Source organism: Vicugna pacos, chromosome 19, assembly GCF_048564905.1.
Source record: "Vicugna pacos chromosome 19, VicPac4, whole genome shotgun sequence".
NCBI classification, from domain to species: Eukaryota; Metazoa; Chordata; class Mammalia; order Artiodactyla; family Camelidae; genus Vicugna; species Vicugna pacos.
In genome coordinates this window covers 7,983,951-8,010,484 of record NC_133005.1, presented here as the reverse complement: position 1 = coordinate 8,010,484, position 26,534 = coordinate 7,983,951, and the positions used below count along the sequence as shown (strand labels likewise).

Here is a 26,534-nt window from a genome sequence, read left to right as displayed (position 1 = left end):
AGAGCAAGACATTTCTTTGAAGTCTTAGATTTGATAATTTAAAATGTGAATTTTGAAATTTACTGTATACATTACACTGTTCATTCTAAAATAAAAATGTTTTAAACTATTTATCATTATTTATTTCCCTTAAAACCTTCCAGTAAATTTGGTGCTCAGGAAACTGAGCATCTTTACCATATAGTTCAGTATTTGCAGTAAACCATTTTGAGAAGCATGAGATTAAAATTTCTTGATACTGTCAGCTTACTTTTGTGGGATGTATATGATATAGTGGCAAAGAGCTAGAGGACTTTGGCACCAGACCGTCTAAGTTCAGAGACTAGTTTCCCTAATAAATATTCATTTTATGATGCTAAGGAAATCATTTCTCTGTGTTTCAAGGTTCACATCCTACAAAGTGGAAATGGTATAACCTTACACTGAGCAAACATTAAAACAGTATGGGAGATGCTCAGCTAGAGTTACCTTATTGTTTCCTATTATTAGGCATAATATAACCAGCTTCATATAAGAGAAAGGAATCTCATTTAATGGGTGACATTTAAACCCAGAAGCTCTCTTAAACAACCTCTATCCACCTTATTTGCCAAATTAATCAATGATTTTCATGTCTTCTCTCCAACTTACTGACTGACATCCACAGCATACTGAATGCTTGTGGCTAGTGGGAGTCTCTTTAGCACAGGTGTGTGTTTCTGTTCCCACCCTTTGCATAGTTACCAAAGATCAGGAGTGCTTGTTGACAAACCTATTTGTACCAATTGTACTATTATTATAATTACAGAATTTAATCAAACAGTATAAAGTTGATCAAAGCATGTGCAAAGAGAAAATGTGTTTCTATGTAAAGTAACTGAAATATTATGAAAAAACTTGATAAAGGAGAGCCACTAAAATTTATCAAATTTATTTGTAGATAAAGAATTTATAAATGACTGGGGGGAAAGTCTGCAAATATATGGAAGGATTCTGCCCATAGTTCTTCCATATATGTTTTTAGTTCCTCATTTAAAAATCTGAGATGGGAAACCATAGATGATAGTGTTTTAGGTGGCTTATACAGAAATGCCAATCAGTAGATGAATGCTAAATAAAAGGCAGGCCATGTTTCTGTGTTAAAAAAATGGTCAAATATATGTTTCAATATATATGATTTAGATTTAAAATAACTTTAAGATATGTACATATCATTTTTATAATGCCATTAAAACTGATATTAATTTTCTTGCAAAGATTCCTTCTCTTAAATAAGATATTAAGTGATAGAAGTTTATACACATCTGTTAGAAAAGGAAAAGCTTTCATGTGTCAGACTTAAATGTTGAAAATGAGTCTTAAATTTTATAATCTGAGCACCAGTTAACTCCTGCACACAGACTCTATGGATACATTGTTTATATTTTCTAGACTCTTCTTGCATCCAGAGAAATCTACGAATCAGATATGTCTTAACTAGAGCGAAGTTTAGATGCTAGACTAGAAAAAAAAGCGCACTACATTAACTCTGATTTTCTTTAAAGTATGAGGATTTCTGTTAGAATATTTGATAAATGTTTTAGTCACATAATCATGGAGTTTTTTTTTAATCCATGAGTTCTAATTATCAACCTTTTATCATCAGTACAAATTCTAAATCAAGTCAGGGGACAGAAGCTGACAAAATTTAAGGCTTCTGTGTGTATAAATCTTTATGACAATATCCTAAGACTTTTTGGAAAGTAGCTCTAAAATTTGATTTTAGATTGCATGAAGTCATTTTTAATTTACATGTGAGAGGGAATTCTACTTACAATGATTTTTCTCTCTTTTCCAGAGATCTTTATTTTGAATTTCTTTTATTCCTAAATTATGTTGATTCTCCTTTTTTTCTAAGAGATTTTCTTTTTCATTGATTACATTAATCGAGTTTCTTCTTTCCAATATATTTGATAAAAATAGCTTGATTTCATACACTGATACCTACAAAGAAACAGATTTTTGCTCATTTCTCATGTGTAACTTTCTAATATGAAACAAGTGACTCTAAAAAAACAGCTTTACCGACATATAATTCATATACTATAATTATAAATGCATCATTGTACATTTAAAGTGAACAATTCAATGGTTTTTAGTATAGCTGCAGGTATGTGCAACCTTTACAACAGTCAATTTGAGAACATGTTTATCACTTCAAGAAGAGATCTTGAGTCCTTTAGCCATCACCCTCCCTATTCTCCTATTTTCTCCACTCCCAGTCCCACGCAAGCACTACTCTATGGTCTGTGTCTTTACACAGTTCTTGACTCTGCATTTTCATATGAATGGAATCCTACAATGTATGCATTTTCGTGACTGACTCCTTTCGCTTAGCATAATGTCTTCAAGTTTGATCCATGTTGTAGGCCTGTACCAGCACTTCATTGCTTTATATGGCCAAATATTATTCTTCATATGGATATTCTGCATTTCACTTACCCATTTGTCTGCTGATGGACATTTGGGCTGTTTTCACCTCTTGGCTATTATGAATAATGCTGCTATAAATGCTGCTATAATCATTGATATACAAATTTCTATGTAAGTACAGGACTTTGTGATTCTCCTTATTGTAGGGCTGCCAGATTCAGCAAATAAAAATACAAATGCCCAGTTAAATTTGAACTTCGCTTAAGCAATGATTTTTTTAAAGGGTCAGTATGTGACAAATATTGTATGTTAACAAATGGACCCACAGTGTTTATGGCCCAGAATCAATAGGCAGGTGTGTTCAAGTCAGTGGCAGCTCTGCTCTGTGCTGTCATTCAGGGACCCAGGCAGACAGAGGCTGAGCCAGCTTCCACATGTGAACTCCAAGGTTTCCCTGAGTGTTGATATCTAGCAGACAGAAAGGGAAAGGGCATGGATGATCACATGCAGAAAGAGTTTTTGTTTTGCTTTGTTACATTTGGTTTGGTTTGTTTAATTTTCTTTACTAGGCTGGACTTGGAAGTGGCACACGCTGCTTTCAGCCACTGTCCATTGGCTGAAGCTGCCACATGGCCCCACTCCACTGCCAGAGGAGCTGGGAAACAATCTATCTGGGTATCACGAAGAAGAGAATGTGGACTTTGATGGGCCTCCAGCATTCTTCAGTACAATGGGATTATCATATGTTATTGCCATTAAAAGAAACAATTTTTCAAATCAAAAATAGCCAACAGCTAAATGGAGGAGGCAGGACAAGCTTAGCAAATGCCTCTGACTGTCTAGTGTTCCTGTCTCCCCTTTTGACAGGGGCTTCTGTTTCCTGATTCTGAGTCTTCTCTCACCCAGCGGGAGGGGGCAGAGCAACAGCCAGCCAGGGAGTATCGGGGGGCCTCGGCAGACAGAGAGCCTTCCTCCAACTCTGAATCTGAAGACTGTTAAATTCAATAACAAGTTTTTATTAAGTGTCTATCTCAGGCCCTAAGAGCTGGAAAGATAGCCATGAACAAAGCCAGTCTCTGCCTTCATAAAGTTGATGTTCTGGTGGGGAAGAGAGGAGTCCCCTGAAAAAAAGGAGGTTTGAAAAAACAATAGTAAGGGGATGGAACTGATCAAAGTTGGTGTTATTTGATATGGGATGGTAAGTTCTCTGATAACATTTGAGTAGACTCCTGTGTGGGGAAGGAGGGATTTAGTCATATAAATACCTCAGGAAAGAGAGTTCTGGCAGGGGGAATAGCAAGGGCAGATGCCTTGAAGCAGGAGCATGCAGGTGTGCAAGGAGCAGATGCACAGGATTAAGAGTGGGAGCAAAAGAACACTTCAGGGACTCCTGTAATCAACCAGGGGAGGGATAATGTGATGCAGATGAGTGAGGAAGCAATGGAGATAAACTATATGGAAGATTTGGAGTATGTTTTAAAGTAGTGCAGAGAAGAATTAGATATAGACTGATACAAGGACAAAGTTAGAGATAACGACTTGTTTTTTGGCTGGACCTGCTGAGCGGATCAAGGTTCTAGTTACAGGGATGGAGAAGAATGGGGAGAAGGGAGAAGTACTGGAGGAAGGAATCAGTCTCACCTCATCCACACATGTACCTGTATGTGTGATAACATCTCCAAGTTGTGTGACTATATATATGGAAAGCCAAAATGTTTTGGGTTTTTGCCTAAGAGGGAGTAAGTGTGAGTCATGTTTGCTGTGGGATGGGAGGCAAGCATCATTCCTTGGAAATGGCAGACAGCTGAGGGGTTAAAGAACTGAAGGTAAGGATTCTTTGCCTGTCAGACTTACTTTCCTTAGGGCTCAACAGCCAAAGGCATATCTTGCTTTCCTTAACTATCTATGTCCCTTTTTCTTTCCTGGCTCACATGCCCCAATAGAGTTGCTGTTCCTTGGCACAGTGTAATGTCCTAAATTCTGCGGAAAAACCTCTTGGGAAAAAGAATACATGAAAGGTTAAGAACTCATTGAAAGCATTGGTGAGAACAGTAGCAGTGACCAACCAAGACCAGCTCAGCACTTCCTTATTAGTGGCCCTTGTCCAGGGGGATGAGTGAGGTGCTAGAGGGCAGTGACAGAGAGAGGAAAATAATCTCTGGCAGCCCAGCCACATAAGGTCTTGAGGTAGGAGGACTTGGTCCAGCCTGTAGCCTTAACGAAGCTGGCATGATTTTTCCCATGAATGAAAAAAAAAAAAAAACAGCAAATTCTCTCAGCTTCACTTAAAGTCTACAGAATCAAAGACAGTGAGGGTGAATCCCAGCAATCCATGTGTTAACAAGTCCTCTGGGTGATAGTGATGCATGTGAAAGTCTGGGAACTACTGTGTTAGGTCACAGTGAAGAAGGAAGAGAGAAAATTAAAGTGGAATTAAAGTACACAAATAAAATAATATAGAAATTTCTGGAGGATCAAAGCAAGATGGTGGAGTAGAAGGACGCTTGTAGCTCACCCTCTTCCACAAAGACACCAAAACTCACATCTATGGACCCACTCAGCCAACCAGAGCAGCAGCCGAACTCCGACAGAACACCGCCCTCTTTGAAAGACAAAGACACCAAAAATCTGGTAGGAGAAAAGGAAAAAAGAAAGAAAAAAAAGCAAAACAATGCAGGACCGCTCCCGCTGGGAGGGAGCGGCAAAGGAAAACTGACGCTTGTTCGCTGGGTCTCCTCTCTCCAATGGAGGGGCCAGCGGGATGGAGGGGGAGCCTCAGAGGCTCAGATCTGCCCTGAGCACCCCTTGACCAACAGAACTGAGTTAAATGGGCACAAAGGGTCCCTGTGACACCCAGCCTGAGACGTGAGCTGGCAGCTGGGGCTGGGACAGGCTGCCCAAGCCAGGCGGAGGCCCGGGGCAGCTGCACTGAGGTAGCCCCGAGGGACTGCAGGGGGCTGTGTGCCGTGGCTGGGAGGGGATACGGAACAGAACAACCTTGGTCCCCCATAAACTGTGAAAAAAGCAAAGCAACATGGCTGGTGTGCCCTGGGTGGAGGGGCACCATAGCCTTTGTCTCCTTGGAACTGCGCCGCCATTACTGGTGCATCTTGCGAGAAGAGAGGTGGGGCACAGCCATAGCTGCCATCTTCTCTGGTGCACAGCGCCTGGGCGGGGGCGGGGCTGAGAACTGAATCTGCACCCGGGGACTCCCACAACCTCCTAGGCAGGACTGAGACTTGTTTACAGCTGGAGGCAGATAGGATCTTTCTGTCCTGGCACCTCAGTGAACTCGTGCCACCAGGACAAACAAGGAGCTGAGATTTGGCACAGAGCAGGGGCAGGGCCATTTGCCCTTCTGCAGTCTTCCCCTAGACCACCTTCACAGCACAGACCAGAGGCGGAGCAGGCAGCTGCACAGAGTAGCAGGTCGACCAGCACCAGGAGAGGGCAGGCAGCCCCCCGCCTTCCTGTCAGGAATGCAGCACCTGACTACAGTGCTGGGAAGGGGCGCGATCAGCCCACCTGCCTCACCCGAGCCCAGCATCTAACTGCAGCACTGGGAGGGGGAGTGACCAGCCAGCCCACTGCGTAAGAGCTCAGCACCTGACCCAGTGTTGGGAGGGGATGCAATCTGCTAGCCAACAGCCACTGGGAGCAGCACAGACGAGGGCGCCAACAGAGGGCCTCTGGAAACAGCAAGCTGAGTTTGTGAAACAGGGCAAAGACACAAAGACCTTTTGATAAAGTCATTAAGAGCACACCATCTCTAGGAGAACTAGATAGCTGATATTCCTTAAGCCACAGCACCAGAGATATGAGCAATATGAAGCAGAGGAACCACTCTCAATTAAAAGAGCAAGAGAAATCCCCTGAAAGCACGATCAAGGAAATAGACATTGATGGCCTACTAGATCAAGATTTCAAAAAAGGACTGATTAAAGTACTGAAGGAACGAAAAGAAATAATGTTTAGAGATATAAAATATGTCAAAAATGAAATAGAAGCTATAAAGAAGAACCAAGTAGAATTAGTAAACTCATTTGCTGAGGTGAGAGCTGACATAAAGGCTGTACAAAGCAGGTCAGATAATGCAGAGGAACGAATAAGTGACCTAGAAGACAGGACAACAGAAAGCACCCAATAAGAACAGCTGAGAGAAAAACAAATAAAAAACAATGAAAACAATATAAGGGACCTATGGGATAATATAAAGCGTGCCAATCTATGCATAATAGGGGTTCCAGAAGGGGAAGAAAGAACAAAGTGGATTGAAAAGGTATTTGAAGAAATCATGACTGAAAACTTCCCAAACCTAAAGAAGGAATCAGATATCCAAGTACAGGAGGCTCAGAGGGTCCCAAACAGGAAGAACCCAAACAGACCCAAGCCAAGACATATTAGGGAGTCAAGGATAAAGAAATGAACCATCAAAGACCTAGAATTGCCAAAGCATTACTGAAGAGAAAGAAAGAGGCTGGAGGAATAACTCTCCCAGACTTCAGACAATACTATAGAGCTACAGTCATCAAGACAGCATGGTATTGGTACCAAAACAGACATATAGACCAATGGAACAGAATAGAGAGCCCAGAAATGAACCCACAAACTTTTGGTCAACTCATCTTCGACAAAGGAGGCAAGAATATACAATGGAATGAAGACAGTCTCTTCAGCAAATGGTGTTGGGAAAACTGGACAGCAATGTAAAACAATGACGCTAGAACACTTCCTTACACCATATAAAAAAATCAACTCAAAATGGATTAAAGACTTAAACATAAGGCAAGATACAATAAACCTCCTAGAGGAAAACATAGGCAAAACATTATCTGACACACATTTCAAAAATTTTCTCCTAGAAGAAATAAAAGCAAGAATAAACAAATGGGACCGAATGAAACTTACAAACTTCTGCACAGCAAAGGAAACCAGAAGTAAAACAAGAAGAAAACCTACGGAATGGGAGAAAATTTTTGCAAGTGAAACCGACAAAGGCTTGATCTCCAGAATATATAAACAGCTCATATGACTCAGTAAGAAAAAAAATAAACAACCCAATCCAAAAATGGGCAGAAGACATAAACAAGCAATTCTCCAAGGAAGAAATACAAATGATCAAAAAGCACATGAAAAAATGCTCAATATCACTAATTATCAGAGAAATGCAAATCAAAACTACAATGAGGTTATCACCTCACACCAGTCAGAATGGCCGTCATTCAAAAATCCACAAATGACAAATGCTGGAGAGGCTGTGGAGAAAGGGGAACCCTCCTACACTGCTGGTGGGAATGCAGTTTGGTGCAGCCACTATGGAAAACAGTGTGGAGATTCCTCAAAAGACTAGGAATAGACTTACCATATGACCCAGGAATCCCACTCCTGGGCTTGTATCCAGAAGGAAATCTACTTCAAGATGACACCTGCACCTCAATGTTCACAGCAGCACTGTTTACAATAGCCAAAACATGGAAACAGCCTAAATGTCCATCAGCAGGTGACTGGATAAAGAAGAGGTGGTATATTTATACAATGGAATACTACTCAGCCATAAAAACCGACAACATAATGCCATTTGCAGCAACATGGATGCTCCTAGAGAATGTCATTCTAAGTGAAGTAAGCCAGAAAGAAAGAGAAATACCATATGAGATCACTCATATGTGGAATCTAAAAAACAAAAACAAAAACAAACAAACAAAAACAAAGCATAAATACAGGACAGAAATAGACTCATGGACAGAGAATACAGACTTGTGGTTACCAGGGGGATAGAGGGTGGGAAGGGATAGACTGGGATTTCAAAATTGTAGAATAGATAAACAAGATTACACTGTATAGCACAGGGAAATATACACAAAATGTTATGATAAATCACAGAGAAAAAAATGTGATAATGAGTGTGTATATGTCCATGAATGACTGAAAAATTGTGCTGAACACTGGAATTTGACACAACATTGTAAAATGATTATAAATCAATAAAAATGTTAAAATAAACAAACAAATAAATAAACAAATAAATAAATAAACATACATTAAAAAAAAGAAATGATCCTAAAAGCAGCAAGAGAAAAACAAAGAATGAGTTACAAGGGAACCCCCATATGGCTCTCAGCTGATTTCTCTACACAGACACTACAGGCCAGAAGGGAGTGGCAAGATATATTCAAAGTCCTGAATGAAAAAAACATGTAGCTTAGGATGCTCTATCCAGCAAGGCTATCCTTTAGAATAGAAGGAGAGATAAAGAACTTCAAAGACAAGCAAAAACTAAAAGTTTAGCAACACTAAACCCATGCTAAAAGAAACATTGACAGGTCTACTCTAAATAGGAAAGAAGCAGGATGCTACAAAAATGAGACACTCATTACTGGAAAGGAGAGAACTGCCATGAATTGCAAAAAGAATAAACACAAAACTGTAAAAGAAGACATCTAAATCATTAAGAGTGGGAAAGGGAGGCAAGGAAAGCCACTGTGGAAAACAGTATGGAGATTCCTCAAAAGACAAGAAATAGACTTACCATATGACCCAGGAATCCTGCTCCTGGGCATATATCCAGAAGGAACCCTACTTCAAAATGAAACCTGCACCCCAGTGTTCACAGCAGCACTATTTACAATAGTCAAGACATGGAAACAGCTTAAATGTCCATCAACAGGTGACTTGATAAAGAAGAGATGGTATATTTATACAATGGAATACTATTCAGCCACAAAAACTGACAACATAACACCTTCTGCAGCAACATGGATGTTCCTGGAGAATGTCTTTTTTTTTTTTTTTTAGTGTTTAAAAGAGCCTCAGTTTTTATTTTATTTTTTTTTAACATTTTTTATTGATTTATAATCATTTTACAATGTTGTGTCAAATTCCAGTGTTCAGCACAATTTTTCAGTCATTCATGGACATATACACACACATTGTCACATTTTTTTCTCTGTGATTTATCATAACATTTTGTGTATATTTCCCTGTGCTATACAGTGTAATCTTGTTTATCTATTCTACAATTTTGAAATCCCAGTCTATCCCTTCCCACCCTCTACCCCCCTGGTAACCACAAGTCTGTATGGAGAATGTCATTCTAACTGAAGTAAGCCAGAAAGAGAAAGAAAAATACCATATGAGATCGCTCATATGAGGAATCTAGAAAAAAAAAACCCAACAGAAATATAAAACAGAAACAGACTCATAGACATAGAATAGAAACTTGTCGTTGCCAAGGTTGTGGGGGGTGGGAAGGGACAGACTGGGATTTTAAAATGCAGAATAGATAAACAAGCTTATACTGTATAGCACAGGAAAATATATACAAGATCTTGTGGTAGCTCATAGCAAAAAAAAAAGTGACAATGTATATATATATATGTTAATGTAGAACTGAAAAATTGTTCTCTACACTATAATTTGACACAACAGTGTAAAATGACTATTACTCAATAAAAAATGTAAAAAAAAAAAGAAATACCAATGCTGAAAGAAATAAACACTAGTGGACCCATGCTAAAAAAAAAAGAAAAAAGAAATTTCTATCACTCATCAGACAGTGAAGATATTTACATATGTAGCAAGGACTTGCATTGAAATTGATGTTGTTTGGATTATGGTTTTCAAACAGGAATTTAAGTTATAACATTACTCAAGCTTTCTAGGTCTTAATTAAATGTGTACACATATATATATATATATACACTTATATATATATAATATGTGTGTGTGTATATGTGTGTGTGTGTGTATTTGGGGAAAAAGGATTGACATTTTAAAATTTGAAAATCTTACTGATTTAGCAGTTTTTCTCCCTTAAAGTAAGATTTTACTTATGAGATGCTTAAGTTGTAGCAAAGTTGTGTTTGGTAATGGTCTTACTATTTTTCATTTTTTCCTAGACTATATTCAGGTGAGGATATAAAACAATCTTAGAATAATTTTTCCTAACGTGCCTAAGATTTTTTTTTTAAACAAAGGAAATGTGAAAAACAGCCACATCTAAGTTAAAAGAATCTTTTACAGAGTTGAAATAACTCATTCATCAGTAAAAGTATTTCTTTTGGCAAAGACAACGCTAATTTTTTTATTGTGTATTTGTACATCTGTCTTCCAAAGTCATCGAATAACAACAGCAAACATCTAGCCAAGGATATCTTTTGAAATGCAGGAAAATAGTGAAGTAGAAATAGGGGAAAAATGGCACTAATGGAGTGCCAATATAACATTTCTATTAATTGCTAGATGCTTTATAAGGGTAGATTTCTGAATTTAAGAGCACATTAGGAACTGATAGATATTGGAGTATTTATATTCTGCATTTTTACGTGCAAAGAGAAGAAAATTAATTATAAACATACGGCCATATTAAGTACTCATGTACAGGAAACAGATTATTAAAAATCAAAAGATAAATGTAGAAACTTATTTTTGTCATTAATTTCAGCACCTTTTTTTTCTCATAGCTTTCACTAGAGTTGCTGACATAGCTTCTGTTCTGTCCCTGATATAAATATTCCTAAACAATAACATTCTTTTCCTTACAAATATTTATCAAGAACTTATTATATTTTCAAGACTAATCAAGGCTCTGAGATATAGATGTGAACAAAAAAGTAAAGAGCCTGTACTCATGCAGCCTACTTTTCAGTGGGGGAGTCAAATATAAATAATGACATGGGTACATAAAGACACGTGGCGACAAAACACAGGAAAATCCAATCAGGGTAAGGAATTAGAAAGTGATGGAATATGCTATTTTAGATAGGTTATTAAGCAAAGTTTTGTGTTTTTTTAAAAACATTTTTTGAGGGGGAAACATATGAGTAGATACCCAAATGAAGTGTGTGTTGAGGGCAACAAGTCATGTGATTGTCTGGCAGGACACCCCAGGCAGAGGGAACAGTGAGCCCTGAGGTAGGAGTATACTTAGGTATTACAACCATAGTATGGGGGCCACACTGGCTGAAATAAAGTGAGTAATGGGGAGAGCAGTCAGAGCTCAGATAAAGAGCAAAGATGAGGCCGTGTAGGGCCCTGCAGGACATGATCAAGGACTTGATTTTGTTCTATGTGTAATGGAACTCATTATTTGAGGTAAAATATACTGCGGCTGGGCGAGAATGTAGGCAAAAGACCAGAGTGTGACTCCCACAGAATCTAGATAGGTGATGTTGTTGGCTGGTGGTGGAGTAGTTAAGTGACTGGATTTAAGATATATTTTAAAGACCAAGACAGCTGGGGTATTAGGTATGAGAGAAAGAAGCAGAGAGTGCCTTTAAGGTTTTTACCCTAAGCATCTGGTGGATGAAGGAGCCATTTACTGGAATGAGAGAAGGAAAGATGCAAGGGAGAGGAACAGGTTTGGGATTGAGGAAAATCAAGAGTTTGGTAGTCAATATGTCAAGTGTCAGATGTCTTTTAGGCATCGCAGTGGAGGTGTGGCTTTGGCCACTTGTGTCTGGAGTTGCAGTGGTATATGTGGTTATAGATGCTGGTACACTGAGCTACTGGGGTGGGTGTAGAATCACTCTTCAGACTGTTTCTGTTTTTTTCAATGAGAAAAAAAAACAGCAAAGACATGAGTTGAGAGTGAGGGACAGATGTGTTGGATTTGGGAAACGAAGAAATGAAGATTTGAAATAGTAGCCTTAGATGTGGGGGCTAATATATTTGACTAGGGAGATGTTCAGATTTGCAGGAAAACACTGAAGGGCCTGCTTGGGGCTTGTGGCCATGAAATTAAAATTCGACTGACTGCCCGATTGTGTTTATTTTTATCCACACTCAGCTACTCAGGTGCAGAATTAAGTAGGCAGAGAACTGCACTCAGTCAGGGTTGAGGTTTTACCACTAAATTGGACGGAGGGCAAGAGGAATAACTAAATGGAAGGTCTCCACAAGGCAGTGATTTCAATGGACCCCAAACCCTTAACTGCAATTCCAAAATCCAAAAATATCTGAAAACTGTAAGCTCTTCCAACAGTTTTGTGATCAAATTCAGTTGGTAGGAAAACTTGTCTGGACCTGATGTGAAGTTACTTATGTTTTTATTTACTCCACTTGGTGTGAATATTCATATATTTGCCTCATAAATATTAATATGTTTGAAAACAACATATTTCCCCAGTCTCTGCTGGAGGTATTCTATAATATGTGATATGTACGTATCTGTGCATGCATGTGTGTGTGTGTGTGTAGTATTACATTCCCACAATTTAAAAAACCCTGAATTCTGCCTCAACTCTTCCCAAAAACTGAAGAGGAGAGAACACTTCCAAATTCATTCTATGAGACCAGCATTATCCTGATACCAAAGCCAGACAAGGACACTACAAGAAAACTGCTGACTAATATTCCTGATGAATGTTCAAAAAATCTTCAACAAAACACTGGCAAATAGAATTCACAGGACATTAAAGGGATTATACACCATGACCAAGTGGGATTTACTCCTGGAATGCAACATACAAAAATCAATCAATGTAATAGAACACATTAACAGAGTGAAGGGGTAAAAAACCCCACATGATCATCTCAATTGATGCAGAAGAAACATTTGACAAAATTCAACACCTTTCATGATCAAAACACTCACAAACTAGGAAAAATTACCTCAATATAATAAAGGCTATATGTGAAAAACTCACAGCTAACATCATACTCAACAATTAAAGACTGAAAGTTTTCCTCAAAGATTAGGAATAGGCAAGGATGCTCATTCTTACTACTTCTATTCAACATTAAGTATTGGGAGTCCTAAACAGAGCAATTAGGCAAGAAAAAGAAATAAAAGGCATCTAAATTGGAAAGAGGAAGTAAAATCATTTCTATTTACTGGTGACACAATCTTTTATGTAGAAAACCCCAAAGATCCCACAAAAAAACTGTTAGAACTAATAAGTGAAATTAGCAAAGTTGCAAGACACAAAATCAATGCATAAAAATAAGTTGCATTTCTATATATTAAAGAACAATCTGAAAAGGAAATTAAGAAAATGATTCCATTTACAGTTGTATCAAAGGAATAAAGTACTTAGGAACAAACCTTATCAAGGAGACAAAAGGCTTATACATTGAAAACTACATAACGTTGTTAAAAAAATTAATGAAGACAAAAATAAATGGAAAGACATCACATGTTCATGGAATGGAAGATTTAATTTGTTAAAATACCAATACTACCCAAAGTTATTACAGATGCAATGCAATCCCTATCAAAATCCCAGTGGCATTTTTTTTCCAGAAATAGAAACACCCATTCTAAATTCATATGGAATTGAAGGGACCCCAAATAGCTGAAACAATCTTGATAAAGAAAAACAATGTTGTGTCTTACACTTGCCAATATCAAAGCTTTTACAAAGCTACTGTAACCAAAATAGTATAGTAGTGTCACTAAGACAGATGTGTAATAGATCAAATAGAAAGCTAAGAAATAAACCCTCTTAAACATGGTCAAATATATTCAATAAGAGTGCCAAGATCATTCATTGGGGAAAAGGAGTCTTTCAAAAATATTTCGTGGGAAAATTGGATATCTAGATACTAAAGAATAAAGTTATTCTATTGCCTTATGCTATATACAAAAGTAAGCTCAAAGTGGATTAAAAACCTAAATGTAAAACCTACAACTATAAAACTCCTAGAAGAAAATATAGGGAAAAGTCTTCAAGACATTGGCTTTTGTCACAATTTCTTTGATATGATACCAAAAGCATAGGGAACAAAAGTGTAAATAGATAAATTGGACTACATTTAATTAAAAACTTCTGTGCATTAAAGGACACAGAGTGAATCAACAGAGTGAAAAGGCAATCTATGGAAGGTAGAAAATATTTGCAAATCATATATATACATATATATATAAAATAAGTGATTAATGTCCAGACTATATAAAGAACTCCTAAAACTCAAGAACAAAAAACCAGGTAATTCTATTACCTAGGTAAAGGGCATGAATAGACATTTCTCCAAAGCAGATATATAAATGACCAACAAGTACATGAAAAGATGCTCAACATTAGGTGCCATAATTATTAGGCAAACACAAATCAAAACCACAATGAGATACCCCCTCACATCCATTTGAATGGTTACTAAAAAAAAAAAACCCAGAAAATATCAAATGTCAAGGATGTAGAGAAACTGGAACCCTTGTGCGCTATTGATAGAAATGTAAAAATGGTGCAGCTGTTGTGGAAAACATAATATGGAGGTTATTTAAAAAGTAAGAATTACCATATGATCTAGCAATTCCACTTTTTGGTATATACCCAAAAGAACTGAAAATAAGATCTTGAAGAGGTATTTGTACACCCATGTTCATAGCAATATTATTCACAACAGCCAAAAGTTGTTAGCAACCCAGGTGTTCATTGACAGATGAATGGATAAGCAAAATGTGGTATATACATACACAATGGGAAATTACGCAGTCTTAAAAAGGAAGAAAATTCTGATATATGCTACAACATGGATGAAACTTTAGGACATTATGCTAAGTGAAACAAGCTAGTCACAAAAAGGCAAATACTGTATAATTCTACTTATAAGTGGTACCTAGAGTAATCAAATTCATAGAGATGGAAACTATAATAGTGATTGCTGGGGCTGGGAGGAGGGGAGGTGTGGAGTGTTGTTTTATGCATATAGAGTTTCAGTTCTGGAAACTGGTTGTACAACAATGTGAATGAATATGTAACACTAACGAAAGGGACAAATAAGTTTGAGGTCCTGGTGAGACTGAAGTATTGATGGAGTTACCTGGAAAGCACCAGGGGGTCATCACACTTGGAAGCTTGAAATTTTAATTTGGAAAAGACATAGTCCAGATAATGATCAGGGGAGAAGAGAAGAAGGTGCAATTCTTGGAGCTAAAAGATCTAAATAATGGGACTGAGAGGCTAGGATTCATGGCTAACAAAATCTCCAAGAGTGATGACAGGAGCAGGGTTGAAGAGAAAGACCATGAGCTACATCTTGGCTCTCATCTCCTATTATTCTCTCAGTGAGAATGTAGCAATAAGGAGGGAGAAGGGTAGTCACCACCCCCAGCTAGGGCCAATATAACTGTGTTGTGGGAAAAAATGCCTGAGAGGGCTGCAGGGAAGGAAGTTCTCAGGAGACAACTAGATTTCAGTTAAAATGAAGGTAAAGGTAACATTTGGAGAACTATAACACCAAGATAGGCAACTGGAAAGAAAATAAAAGAGTCCAGGGGATGGAGAATCCACCCATTTTATAACCAAAGTCTTGAATAGATGGTAGTAGCACATTTAATTAAATCTGTAAACCTTTATTGTATCTACCACATGCAAAAAGATTAGAAAGATACTTTACTACCCTTTAGAAGGTCATAATAAAGTTTAAGCAATATCAAATAGAGACTTCACAGAGCTAAAAAATAAAATGGAACCTTTTGGAAATTCTGAATTCCAGTAACTATATGGTACATGGTAGGCATTGTGTTGAATGAATGAAATTTGTAATACAAAGATCTTTTAAATTTAAATAGGCTTCGTTATTCTAAATCTGTAAAATGGGGATAATAATTAACTATTTAAATAACTAATTAACTTTCCTCATAGAAATGTTAGGAGGCAAGAATAGTATAAGAATGGGTTTTATAATGTTTAAAGTATAACTGTAAGACATGATTGTGAATATGAATTATGAGTGTAAGGAATATTTTTTTTAAACTATTTATTGGAACAAGATGTTAATCTCAAAAACAAACAGAATGTGTCTGCTTAGGTGAAGCAGAGAGTAGACCTAAGGACTACAGAAAATCTGGTGAAACTGCACGCTACTGCAAGCTCAGCTCCCTTTTCCTTGTTTTCAGAGTATTCATTGTAGTCCTTGGTGGTGGTGGTGTTCATAATGGTCCTCGACCATACACTTGAGCTGTTCCCTTCAGGGACCTCAGTTACTCCGTGGGAGGACATTAGATACCTGGGAGTTTACCCACTCTGTGATCATGATCATTCTTTCATACTGAAGGAAATACATGAAATTCCAGAAAATATTAGATCTCTAACACAAAAACAAAATGCCTTCAAACATTTTTTTAATGTGTATGTGTGTTTTTAGAAAGTGTGTGTTGGGGGAATGTAGGAATAGATTACATCCTTCTGTGGGTTTTAGAGTTATAAAGCCAGAAAGAGAAACTAGGAAAAGAGGGGCTATACTTAGGTGGGCCTTTAAAAAAATTATAATGCAAATAGTAATTATTATGAAAGACAACCAGAATTTATTAAGTCTATATTGGGGGTAGAGATGGGGGGAGGGTATTTTCAGCCAGACAATATCCTATTTTTTGCAAAGGAGTCATGAAATAATATGGCAAGTTTGGTGAACTGAGTTTACTTTAGCCTGGCTGTAGTATAGCAGAGATGTATGGAAACTTTGCATTAGAGCCATTTACAGTCTTTGGTCTTTTCACTTCTGCAGTCTGTGCTCTAAGAGGTTGGTGCTAAGGAAGTTTAAAAAAGCAAATACTCCAAGGCAATTGGGTAAGATAGACAGTCTACAAATAGACTCCTTTGGCATGTTTTCCCATCTTTGATGCAAAGATAGTGCTTTGTTTTCCAGTACTCTAAGATCTCCAGTATGGTATACAGTTTTCTTTTTAGCTTGGCTATCCATGGGTAGAGCTGGGGTCCTTTCCCATATTTACTTATAGCCTCATCTATTAGTGCTGGGCATTGGGGAGGACAGTTAAATGGGTCTGAGCAGCTTCCTTGATGCCAAGCAGTAAGGAGCTCCTTGAATCTAAAGGGGGCTATTATATGTTATCTGGCAGGAACGGCATATCACAAGAGATCAAGAGCCCACAAAGGAAAGTGAGAAGACTAATGAAGCCGATGTCCATCTTTCTCCACCTGCTCAAGGACAAACTGTAAGCTTTATGCCAAGATTACTCCTATTCCTGCAGATAATCCCACTGCTAATTATGGGATGTGATAGTTATGGTTATGGGGAAGAGCTAAATTGGAGGGGCTTAGAAAATGTTGCAACATAGACAGCTTTTAATTTATATAAACACTTTTTTGAAGTTTACTTCTTTAAGCTGAATTTAAGACTTATTCATTAATTCAATAAACATTTACTGAGTGTTTGCTATGTGCCAGGCACTGTTCTAGTAACTGGGATAACAGCAGTGAGTAATAGAGACAAAATCCCCTACTCTCATGGAGTGTATATTCCATTTGTGGAGGAAGAGTGACAATAAATATAATAAAATATGTTATGTTACAGAATGACAATTCTGAGAAGAAAAATACAGCAAGGACAGGAAATAGAAAGTGTTGTGATGGAGTTAGCAATTTTAGATTGAGTAACTGCAACTTTACAGACTGTCTAAGGAAGGGCCCTCCAGACAGAAAATTTGAGCAAAGATCTGAAGGAGGTGAGGGAAAGGAGCCACATGGATATCAGCTCTGGTAAAAAGAACAGAAAGGTGGGTACATGTCTGGGGTTTCTGAGGAATAGCACAGAGCCCAGTGTGTCTAGAATGGTGTGTGTAAGAGAGATGATGTCAGAGAAAAAGCAGTGGGGTCAGACCACAGAGCCTGTTAGGCAAGACACTAATTAATTGTTTAATAAAGTTTGATCATGCTGAATAAATACTACTAATAGGGCCTATAGCCTAAATTTTGTCTTAGAAAAATACAATGATTTAGTAAAGTATTTACCTGTGTGGTGACATTTCTTTCTTTTTGCTTTTTGTTATGTTTTCCTGCTTCAATATCTGCAATATATGAAAATACTTTTATAAAATATGAAAACATATTCTTTTAAAAATTTTACCAAATACAGTTTCGTGTTAAAAAACTTTTTAGATAACTTTTAGAATTCTAAGAATAATAGTTGAAAATAATTTATAAATTAAAGTTACTAATAATATGTTACAAAATAATTCCTTCACTGATCATTTTTTAAACATTTTTTATTGATTTATAATAATTTTACAATGTTGTCTCAAATTCCAGTGTAGAGCACAATTTTTCAGTTTTACATGAACGTATATATATTCATTGTCACATTTTTTTCCTCTTTGAGCTACCATAAGATCTTGTATATATTTCCCTGTGCTATACAGTATAATCTTGTTTATCTATTCTACATTTTGAAATCCCAGTCTATCCCTTCCTACTCCCCGCCCCCTTGGCAAGCACAAGTTTGTATTCTATGTCTATGAGTCTTTTTCTGTTTTGTATTTATGCTTTGTTTGTTTGTTTGTTTTAGATTCCACACATGAGCAATCTCATATGGTATTTTTCTTTCTCTTTCTGGTTTACTTCACTTAGAATGACATTCTCCAGGAACATCCATGTTGCTGCAAATGGCGTTATGTTGTTGGTTTTGTTGGCTGAATAGTATTCCATTGTATAAATATACCACCTCTTCTTTATCCAGTCATCTGTCGATGGACATTTAGGCTGTTTCCATGTCTTGGCTATTGTAAATAGTGCTGCTGTGAACATTGAGGTGCAGGTGTCATTTTGAAGTAGGGTTCCTTCTGGATATATGCCCAGGAGCGGAACTCCTGGGTCATATGGTAAGTCTATTCCTAGTCTTTTGAGGAATCTCCATACTGTTTTCCATAGTGGCTGTACCAAACTGCATTCCCACCAGCAGTGCAGGAGGGTTCCCTTTTCTCCACAGCCTCTCCAGCATCTGTCATTTGTGGATTTTTGAATGATGGCCATTCTGACCTGTGTGAGGTGATACCTCACTGTAGTTTTGATTTGCATTTCTCTGATAATTAGTGATATTGAGCATTTTTTCATGTGCTTTTTGATCATTTGTATTTCTTCCTTGGAGAATTTCTTGTTTAGGTCTTCTGCCCATTTTTGTATTGAGTTATTTGTTTTTTTCTCATTAAGTCATATGAGCTGTTTATATATTCTGGAGATCAAGCCTTTGTTGGTTTCATTTGCAAAAATTTTCTTCCATTCCGTAGGTTGTCTTTTTGTTTTATTTATGGTTTCCTTTGCTGTGCAGAAGCTTGTAAGTCCCATTAGTTTATTCTTGCTTTTATTTCTATTGTTTGGGTAGACTGTTCTAGGAGAACACTTTTGAGATGTATGTCAGATAATGTTTTGCCTATATTTTCTTCAAGGAGGTTTATTGTATCTTGTCTTATGTTTAAGTCTTTGATCCATTTTGAGTTTATTTTTGTGTGTGGTGTAAGGGAGTGTTCTGGCTTCATTGTTTTACATGCTTTTATCCAGTTTTCCCAACACCATTTGCTGAAGAGACTGTCTTTACTCCATTGTATATTCTTGCCTCTTTTGTCAAAGATGAGTTGACCAAAAATTTGTGGGTTCATTTCTGGGCTCTCTATTCTGTTCGATTGGTCCATATGTCTGTTTTTGTACCAATAGCATGCTGTCTTGATGACTGTAGCTCTATAGTATTGTCTGAAGTCTGGGAGAGTTATTCCTCCAGCCTCTGTCTTTCTCTTCAGTGATGCTTTGGCAATTCTGTCTTTTGTGGTTCCACATAAATTTTATTATGATTTGTTCTAGTTCTGTGAAATATGTCCTGAGTAATTTGATAGAGATTGCATTAAATGTGTAGATTGCCTTGGGCAGTGTGACCATTTTAATGATACTGATTCTTCCAATCCAGGAGCGTGGGATATCTTTCCATTTTTTAAAGTCTTCTTTAATTCCCTTCATCAATGGTTTATAGTTTTCTGTATATAAGTCTTTCACCTCCTTGGTTAGATTTATTCTGAGCTATTTTATTACTTTGGGTGTTATTTTAAAGGTGATTGTTCCTTTACTTTCTTTTTCTGTTGATTCATCATTAGTGTAAAGAAATGCAACTGAGTTTCGAACGTTAATCTTGTAACCTGCTACCTTGCTGAATTCTTCAATTATTTCTAGTAGTTTTTGTGTGGACCTTTTAGGATTTTCTATATATAGTAACATGTTGTCGGCATATAGTGACACTTTTGCCTCTTTTTTCCCAATTTGGATCCCTTTTATTTCTCTTTCTTGCCTGATTGCTGTGGCTAGGACTTTCAAGACTATATTGAATAGGAGCGGTGATAGTGGGCATCCTTGTCTTGTCCCAGATTTTTGTGGAAAGCTTTTGAGGTTTTCACTGTTGAGTACTATGCTGGCTGTAGGTTTGTCATATATAGCTTTTATGATGTTGAGATATGTTCCCTCTGTACCCACTTTGGTGAGAGTTTTTATCATAAATGGGTGTTGAATTTTATCAAATGCTTTTTCTGCATCTATCGAGATGATCATGTAGTTTTTGTCATTTCTCTTGATGATGTGATGTATTACATTGATTGATTTGCGTATGTTGAACCATCCTTATGTCCCTGGGATGAACCCCACTTGGTCATGATGTATAATCTTTTTTATGTGTTGTTAGGTTCTATTTGCTAATATTTTGGTGAGGATTTTGGCGTCTATGTTCATCAGTGATACTGGCCTATAATTCTCTTTTTTGGTAGTGTCTTTGCCTGGTTTTGGTATCAGGGTGATGGTGGCTTCATAGAATGAGTTTGGGAGTATTCCCTCCTTTTCAATCTCCTGGAAGAGTTTGAGAAGGACTGGTATGAGTTCTTCTTTGTATGTTTGGTAGAATTTCTCAGTGAAGCCATCTGGTCCTGGACTTTTATTTGTAGGGAGGTTTTTTTATTGCTAATTCGATTTCATTTCTAGTGATCAGTTTGTTCAAGTGGTCAGTTTCTTCTTGGTTCAGTCTTGGTGGACTGTGTGTTTCCAGAAATTTGTCTGTCTCCTCTAGGTTATCCATTTTGGTTCCTACTGATCATTTTTAAAGATGTGACTTGACACCAGAGATAATCTAAATACTTTAATCAAGCATTCTGAAATTGAGATAACATGAAAGAGTTCTACAAATAACAGAGCTAATTACAACAGTGGAGAACTTTCTGAGCTAGAAATCAATTAAAATGTATCTATGCAAATAAATGCCATCTATTAATAGAGAATATTAAAACATAGAAGAGGGAATACAATCTTTTATATTTTTATAGATTCATCCATATGGCAGAGAGATGCTAAAAATTAATATAGTTGAATGATATAGATATATGAGAAATGCAGACTATATAATTATATCAGGCTTAGAAACTTGAGAAAATAAACTTCACAAGCAATTTTTAATGAATTTTTTTATAAAGAATGGAATATATATATCACATAGAATACATATATAGTCAATGGTATATTTCATTTTTGCATAGTACTTGAACTTACATATTTAGAAAACTTATATATTTAGAAAAATAAGTGTTTGAAAACCTGATATATTGGGGTAACACATCATGACATGCCAACCACTTTATTAGTATTGTTAATTTTCAATTATTGAAAAATTATCTCATGCATAGCAAAAATGATCCTACTTATGTCCTGAAAAAAACATGCATGTATGTGATACATTCACATTTTACAGACTGGAGAACTCGACTCAAGACAAATACAAGGAAGTCAAAATTCTATATTTCCAAAAGTCATGAGCTTGTAATTTAAGAGCAGGTTATAAATTTTCTAATGTTATCTAACATTACTTTTATTTATTAATTAGTTTATTTATTAATCTGATATATTTTATTCTGTTTCTGACTGATGAACTTTAGCACTTGGCTTCACAATTTTTATATCTGTTCTATTTACTTCATAACCCAGACCTTATAGAAACTGATCTCTGCTTGTTTGCTATTTAGTCCTCCGTCAAATTAGAGAAGTAGTTTGCAAATTCTAAATAAAAATCCATTAACTGCATGGCGACAAATGCATTAATAGAAAGCATATGAAAAATATTTAAAGATTAAACATATTTCATATAATTATATACATTAGGATTGCACTTTAGGTTTGGGATATAAAGTAAATTATACTAGATGAGAATGTTTAGTACAATGAAACTTTCTTTAACCTGAGTTTGCCAAGCGACTCATTATAAGATGCAACATACCATCAAGTGGCCTTTGAGTCAAACAGGACTGTGTTCAAGTCCCAGTTTTGTGCTTACTTCATTAATTTGTCACGATAATCAAATGAGCTAATCCATGTAAAGTATTTAGCATGGTACTTAATACACATTCAGTGCTTAATAAATGTTAGCTGTATATAATAATAATTATTATTATTATATGAAGTCTACTTCTTTAAAAGACTTAAGATCCCTTCAAGATATTAATACACGTAAATTTGTATTTTAAAAAGACTGGCAAATAAAGCATTATTAGAGATTTACTTAATATGTTATTAGGTGTTATTACTGCTTTGCTTATAATATGACTTCTCTCTTAATTAAGACATTTTCTTTAAAACAAATTACTTGGCCTAATCATATTTGTGTATGAGAAATCAGACAGTGTGACTTATATTATAGTCATAGTAAATGTCTAGTAATTTTTAAATTTCATTATCATGACTAGAAAAAGTACACTGGAAAAAGTAATATGATTTGGTATATTCCCATTGTTATATTCCCCAAAGTACAGAGAATAAAATTAGAGTTAATATGCACAGAATGCACAGACATAGAATAAGAAGAACAGAGTGTCATGCATATTAGAGCAAGAGGAGAAAATTATGGATGTTAAATGGAATAAAGTATGTACTAAACACTGGACCAGAAAATCAAACTGTCAGTGGTCAAATATTAACATGAAAATTACAGGGCTACAGAAATAAAAACCATGCACTTATGTTCAATTAATCTATGACAGAGGCAGCAAGAATATACAATGGAGAAAAGACAGTCTCTTTGATAAGTGGTGCTGAGAAAACTGGACAGCTACATGTAAAAGAATGAACATTCTTTAACATCATATAGAAAAATAAATTCAAAATGGATTAAAGGCCTAAATGTAAGACTGGATACTATAAAACTCCTAGAGGAAGACATAGGCAGAACACTTTTTGACATAAATTGCAGCAATATTTTTTTTTGGATCTGTCTTCTAGAGTAATGGAAATAAAAACAAAAATAAACAAATGGGATCTAATTAAACTTAAACACTTTTACACAGCAAAGGAACCATAAACAAAATGAGAAGACAGCCTACCAATGGGAGAAAATATTTGCAACAGATGAGACTGACAAGGGATTAATTTCCAAAATATACAAACAGCTCATACAACTCAACATCAAAAAACAAACAACCCAATCAAAAAATAGGCAGAAGATCTAGACATTTCTCCAAAGAAGATATACAGATGGCCAACAGGCACACGAAAAGATGCTCAATATCACTAATTATTAAAGAAATGCAAATCCAAACTACAATGAGATTATCACCTCACATCAGTCAGAATGGACATCATCAAAAAGTCTATAAATAATACATGCTGAAGAGGGTCTGGAGAAAAAGGAACCCTCTTCCACTGTCAGTGGGAATGTAAATTGGTGCAGCCACTATAGAGAACAGTATGAAATGTCCGTGAAAAACTAAAAATAGAGTTACAGGTGATCCAGCAATCCCACTAATAATTGTGTATTTCTCAACACACAGTCCTCACCTTTTCTCTCTGGCATGCTCAAAGGGTTGAGCGGGGTTAGCAAAGACTTTGAAGTGGACAGACGATGAGTGCGGGTCAGGAGCTGGAAAGGACCATGCGCTAATTCCAGGACAGGCATCCACTTAAGAAGTAAAACCCTGAGAATCAAACTGTGATGATGGGAAAGCAGAAAAGCACAGGTCACAGGAGAATCCAAAGAAGGAATCCAGGCTGGCAGAGGTGAGACAAGTGGTGAGAGGCAAACCTGGCAACAAAGACAGTTCCAAAACCAGGCCTAAAATACTGGGAGCAGGCAAGGGTGAAAATAGAAGTGTGCAGATGAACCAGGAGTGAGTAGAAAACTACGGAAATGGAGGACTAAGAAGAGTGAGGGTTGGCACATATGAAAGTCCAGAAAAAATTCTGTCAAAGAGATTTTTGTGGGAGGGAGTGCTTTCCTGTAGTATAAATCAGACCCTCGTCATTTCATGCCTGCATTCTTACAATAGCCTCCTAATGGATTTCATAATGATTATTTCAATTTTAATCTTACTTACATCTACCTTCGGAATAATTTCCCCCAAGTACTATTTCCAGCAAGGCACATATCTGCTTAGAAACCCATAAGTCTTACTGTACAAGGACTAACTCCCAAGTTTGATGTCCAGTTTCCTCCATAATCAAGTTTAACTCTACAACTATTTTTTAAATCCAAATAATCTCTGCTTCATTAGTTAGTGATTACTATTTTGAAAGTTTTCTTCACTTTAACTTAAACAATTTCTATAGAGATGAAACATTATTAAGATTTATAAGAAAAACAAATATGATTTTAGGTAACTTATTTGTTTTCTGAGACACTTAGCTTTGGACATCATCAAGAATGACACTTAGAAATAACATTTCATATCTTCTTACTTTACCATGTGACCTTAGATACATTATTTAACCTCTCTGAGCCTCAGTTTTCTATAAAATTGGAAATAGCAATACTATACCTATTTCTTAGAGCAGATGGTAAGACAGAATGGAATTAAAGTATAATGTTTCGTGTTTTACTAAATACATGGAAGCTAAATATTAAATGTCAGTTCCTTTCTACTTTGCCTTTCCCAAAGGTTTATCTTTTAAAAGCAAGTGGTACTAGCATCTGTGAGAAAAGCACCTCCTTACTGAAATAAAATTAAGAAACTATACAGTTTTGTTGTAACACAGCATATAATTCTGCTCTTGGGTCTAAAATTCAACCAAAATGCTTTTTAAGTTACTACTGAAAACTTAGAATCAAAGAATCTCCAGTCTGGAATTGTCAAATTAAATTATATAGCCACAAAGACAAATCTCTTTTTAATTTTTACAAAATGATGTGGTTTTCCTCTTCAAAAAAATTTTTTTACTGTTGCTATGCTTCATCCCTGCAACAACTTTGAATTAAGTAGTTCTATTCATGAAGTTGTATTATATTTAAACCTTTACAATAATATTGTTTTTCAGAAACAAAGGTGACACATGAGTGTAATATTATCATCCCTTTCCCCCGCTAGCTGCATCCATATTTCTCCACCATTAGAACATTACAGATTTGTGAATAGGCTGACTAGGTTGAAGGTGATTTTAAGTTCATAAGTTTTTATGTACATGTGATTCACTGAGTGAACCCAGAGAACCCAAAGAACACAATTATTTTTAAGCATTCTGATACAGATAATTTGTTTTGAGTATTATAAGAGCTAGTTTCAAAGCAGGCTTAGAAATCTTGGAGCTTTTAGCTTTTATATCCTTACATTATCAGTGTCTCTCTCTTTGAGGGTAAAGAAATGTGGATTATCAGTATAGCAAGACAATAGGATTCATAAGTCTTTAATTCTAGTCTTATTTCCCTTTGTAAATGAATATACTAATTGATCTTGGGCAAGGTATTTATGTTTACCATGTTTTGGCTTCTCCAGTGATGTAAAGGTATAACTTGGGGTAATTAAAAGTATTACTTAAATAATTAATGCAATGGGGATTAAAGCTGACAGAAGTTTAAAGATAGATATTTAACCTAGTACCACTAAATTAACCAAACATAGAAAAATTCCTAAAGCTTTTGTATTTTGATATATTTTGTGTGTTGTATGCAAATATATAAAGATCTATTTGTAGAAAGCAATGAATGTTATCTTAGAAATGTATAGTAACTTTGATACTGTAGGCACTTGAAGCAATGTTCAACATCTATTGAATATGAATAGAAGAAATTAGTTATGTTTATGTATAAGAATTCTTTCTTAATTATTACATTCCTGAGGACTTCCGATATACTATAAAATAAAATCCAAAATCTTAAGTTTGGAAGAGAGTCATCTCTACAATGGTGTTACATTTAATCATTTAATGGATAGACATTTATTATGTTTCCAATGACTTTACTATTACAAACAATACTGTAATGGATAACCTTGAACCTGTTTCCTGTGAAACATGTGTAAGTGTTCACTATACTAGACAACGAGAAATAGATTTGCTCACTGAAGAAGTAATATGCCCAATGTAAATTTTAATAGACAACGGCAAATTGCCATTCCCCAAAAAGATATTCTGACATATACTTCTACACATGGTATATCAGAATATTATTTTTCCCTCACTCTAGCC

The 26,534-nt window shown here is 36.1% G+C and overlaps 1 protein-coding gene across 4 annotated transcripts in view; it reads right to left on the bottom strand.

Moving 5' to 3' along the window:
* Positions 1 to 26,534, bottom strand: part of SEL1L2 (SEL1L2 adaptor subunit of SYVN1 ubiquitin ligase) — a 98,694-nt gene that overhangs the window by 60,499 nt on the left and 11,661 nt on the right. For 3 of the 4 annotated variants that reach the window (XM_031674399.2, XM_072943801.1, XM_072943803.1), the window contains exons 2-3: positions 18,084 to 18,139; positions 1,794 to 1,962 (exon numbers count right to left, since the gene is read on the bottom strand). In XM_031674399.2, the coding sequence (XP_031530259.2) occupies positions 1,794 to 1,962; positions 18,084 to 18,139 (225 nt within the window). Of the gene's footprint in view, positions 1 to 1,793; positions 1,963 to 18,083; positions 18,140 to 26,534 lie in introns of those variants that run through there. The other variant, XM_072943804.1, reaches the window with a different exon arrangement.